At 43.2% G+C, this 4,051-nt stretch overlaps 1 protein-coding gene across 1 annotated transcript in view; it reads left to right on the top strand.

Moving 5' to 3' along the window:
- Positions 1-4,042, top strand: part of RASEF (RAS and EF-hand domain containing) — a 96,782-nt gene extending 92,740 nt beyond the window's left edge. Inside the window, exons 16-17 of the mRNA XM_019628276.1 lie at positions 2,916-3,004; positions 3,444-4,042. Of these exons, the coding sequence (XP_019483821.1) occupies positions 2,916-3,004; positions 3,444-3,546 (192 nt within the window). The 3' untranslated portion in view covers positions 3,547-4,042. The remainder of the gene's footprint in view (positions 1-2,915; positions 3,005-3,443) is intronic.
- Positions 4,043-4,051: the final 9 nt, after the last annotated feature.

The raw sequence follows: 4,051 nt of genomic DNA, 5'->3' as shown, positions 1-4,051 counted from the left end.
CCCAATTCCCCAGCACTGTTCCCATCCCCCAATTCCCCAATAAAAATCTTAAAAAAAAACAAACCAAAAAACTACAAAAAAAGTAAGATTCCCTTCCCCCTCAAGAAGCAATTTCTCCCACCTGGTGGCGATATCACCACATTGAGATTTCTGGTCTAGATGTGAACTTTTCCTAGTGACTAGCTCAGAAAGTTCAATAGATAATAGATTGTGTTGGAGAATGAATTGGTATCACCCCTTTGGAAAATAATTTGGCGATACCTATCACAATTTAAAATATGCATACTCTTTAACCTAGATGTTTCACTTTTACAGATATATTCACGTACATCCAAAATGCATATCATCGCTGCATTATCTGCTGTAGCAAAGTTTGCGCAGGGACTAAATATACATTTTAAAAAATGAGTTAAATAAATCATGGTGTCTATACAATGGAATGTTATGCAGCCATCAAGAAGAATGAACCAGCTTTACGAATACATATCCTGATATGGAACCATTATTGTTTTAATAATGGAACCATTTCTAAGATATATTGTTAAGTGAAAAAGAAAGACACAGATTGATAAGTAGAATATGATATGGTTTGTGATGTAACAGTTGTAGATACATGCATGCTTATATATGTACAAGTTACCTGTGGAAGGATCCAGAAGAAATTCAGGAGAGGAAAACGGGACCTGTGAGACGGGTGAGGATGTAATTACCACTCATTATACCCTTTGGAACCCTTTGAGATTTGCTCCATGTACATACACAGTTGACCCTTGAACAACACGAGTTTGAACTGCATGGGTTCATTTATATGCGGATTTTTTTCAATAAATACCTGTACTGCTTTCAATCTGTGGTTGGGAGTTCACAGATGTGGAAGTCCAACTCTATGCATTGATCTACACTGTTTTATATAGGAGACTTGAGCATCCTCAGACTTTGGTATCTGTGGGGGTCCTGTGGATACCGAGGGGCAACTTAAATTTTGGGGGAGTCAAAAGGTAGATGTAAATTTTCGACTGTGCTGGGGATCAGCGCCCCTAATCCCCATGTGGTTCAAGGGCCAACTGTATTACCTATTTAAAAAAATAAACACAAAGCAAAAAGAAAGCCCAGCCAGGCCAAACGGCGCTCCCACCCATCTTCTCTAATCTGCTCGACTCATCTTCTCTGGCCCCTTGGATCCTTACCTTGTTTCTCTCTTGACTCCCAATACAGCTGTTTGTCTTAACAGCTCCTTTCAGACAGGCTCCTCTGGCTTCTATCACTGATGCCTTCTCTTGGGCATGATGCCATGAACACTCTCTGGCTCTGTGGAGCTCAGCTTGCTGGAGCCTGCCAACTCCTGGCCAGGCCAGCCAGGTCACTAGGCAGCATGCCCCCTGGCTGCAGACACTGCCTGGGTACAAGGTGGGAATGGTCTATTTGGGTGGTTGTGCAATGTATCGATGTACTAGTGGGACTGCCTCTGTTGACATTTTACCTTTGGCCTCAGAACATCTTAGTTCTTTCATTTACTTGTTTCTTCATTGGTTGATTGTTAGTTCGTTCATTCATTCATTCATTCATTCATTCATTCATTCATTCACTCAATGTTTCTGAACCAGAGAAACAGAAGCTGTGGTGCAATGGGATTAATATTAGGGGTGTGCTTGGAGATTTCATATCTTTACTCTCCTTTCCCCCAACCCCATAGATAATTTAGAGTTTATTATATCCTGATAGCATCAGACTTTATTATTAACCAACTGAACATGTTGCATAAACAGTGGCAACTTCTGGGAGTTACCTTCAAATGACCTTCCTTTTACCCTCACCGGAAAGGATCTACAAGGTATAACAAAGAGACATTTAGTTTAATGATATTTGCAGATGAGCCTTATTTGCTTTAGCTGATTTTTTTTTTTTAACCGGGGAAATCCTTATTATTGAGGCTTTTCAGTGTTCCAGTTCTCCCAGAGGGTGTCTTGGGGAGAATAAGGAATGTCTATAGGCAATCAACCACTTTCTATTTTCAGCCTCCAGGGAACTTGGGTGAGGCTAGAAGTGCTGCTAGGAACCTCATCAATATTGAAAATGCCTTGGACTCGATTAAGCTTTGGAAATGCCTCCATTGAAATACATTGTTCAAGTATTTATTGAACATCTGCCTCAGACATGGTAAACTAACCTCAGAAAGTCACCTTTGCCTAAGGCCTGAGGAGGGAAGGTGCATGAGGACACTGGGTGGGAAAAGGAAATTCCTTATGGGTGACTAAAGAATGGACTGGCTCAGCTCCAACTCAAAAAGGATCCAGGGGGAAAAGCCATCAGGTCCCAGAATAGTGCTAGAGTTTATGGTCCCTGTTATCAGCAGGGTAATCTGACCTGAATGGGCATCCAAGCAGTAAGGAAGCCTATAGAGAGGCAGCCGGAATGGTCCTCAGGAACACAATGACTTTCATTAAGTGGAGGCACCATCTTGAATAATGCCACAGGGAAAACTACNCCTGGCTTGGCAGTCACAGCACCATTTTCTTGCTACTCAATTGGTCTCAGCAGTCATAGAGCCAGTCCTGACCCAGGGGGAGGGGCACACGCTCCACCTCGTTATGGGCCAGCACTAGGCACTGACAGGGAAGGGCGAAGTTGTTTGGGAACACCTGGGGACTTGCTGTCATACTTGCCTCACCCACAGAGATTGTTATTCTGCTTGTCTAAGGTATGACTTCAGGTTCTGCATATTTCACGAATATCCCCAGGAGCTGTACTTGGAAGGACATGTCCCGAGGGCGCTTTCATAAGATCTTGGAGATCTTTTGTCGGTGTTGCCTCTAGCAGTTAATTCTAGAAAGAAATTTAGGAAGATGCAAAAGGAAGATTTTATTTTTTTCTGGATTTTAACCATTGTTACCCCCCATGATTGTGTTTAATTAAAGAATGGTTACACAGTCATGATTGCTTTTGCTCGTGTCAGCAAGCATCGGCCGGGGATGGGAGCCAGGTTCCAGAGAGTTAAGAGTGAGCTGTGAGCTGTGTGTGAGGCAGACTCTAAAGCGTGTGAAACCACAGCAGAGCGCAGGAGGAGGCTGTGTGTGCATGTGTGTGTGTACGTGTGTGTGTGCACCTGTGCATGCATGGGTGAGCGTGTGCGTGCCGAGTGTGGCCTGCTGTGCTGGAGCTAGCCTGCGTGGTTGGAATCCAGCTCAGCCACTTCTCCAGCTGTGTGACCTACGGAGATTCCTAACATATAAAATGTAAAATGGAGCAAGCACAACACATTCATATGGTTCTGGTGAGGACTAAATAAGCCAGCATCTGTAAAGCATTTAGAACAACACCTGGATGGCACACGGCAAGTGCTAAACAGCGCTGTATATATTTCTACAGAATCATTTGTGGTTTAGTTTTGTACCTCAGTAATCCCATCTTTACCTCTACGTCTACCTATATCTCTCTCTCTCCAGGGAAGTGAAAAAAAGAACTGATGAGGATGACAGCAGATCCATCACCAATCTGACTGGGAGCTCCAAACAGTCAGCCCACATGAAGAATTGTTGCAAGGGTTAAACCCGAAACATCCTTGGCCTGTGAAGCCTTCACTTCCGGAATACAGGATGAGTGTGACATGTTGGCCGCTTACACAGAGGCGTGCAGCCTGTGGACACTGTCATATGGAGAGTTACACATGGGAAGTCTGAACTGTGTTCTCAGTCCTTCCAGAACCTCACCTCTTCTTTGCTACGTTTCCATGAATGATTTGAGTCCTCTGGTTCAATATACTTGTCATGCTCTTACAGAGTCTTAAAAGATAACATGTAAATGTTTTTTAAGTGATGAAAAAAAATCACATGCTCAGATAAGAGCTATAGAAGAAACTCAGTGATATAATTAGATTCATGTGGTAGCCGACTTCGTAGATAATCTATGACAACATTTCCCTCACATACTCAATGCTAGAGTAGTAGTATAATAAAAGGGGGTTTTGCTGTTAACCAGCCTTGTGGTCTCGGACATGTCAACAGCCCACGTTACATCTGTTTCCTCGTCTGTAGAAGAAGGCACCTTGGCCTTG

The sequence above is a fragment of the Hipposideros armiger genome, unplaced genomic scaffold (genome assembly GCF_001890085.2).
Source record: "Hipposideros armiger isolate ML-2016 unplaced genomic scaffold, ASM189008v1 scaffold_777, whole genome shotgun sequence".
NCBI classification, from domain to species: Eukaryota; Metazoa; Chordata; class Mammalia; order Chiroptera; family Hipposideridae; genus Hipposideros; species Hipposideros armiger.
Note: the sequence above shows the minus strand (reverse complement) of the source record. Positions and strands in the feature narration are given on the sequence as shown.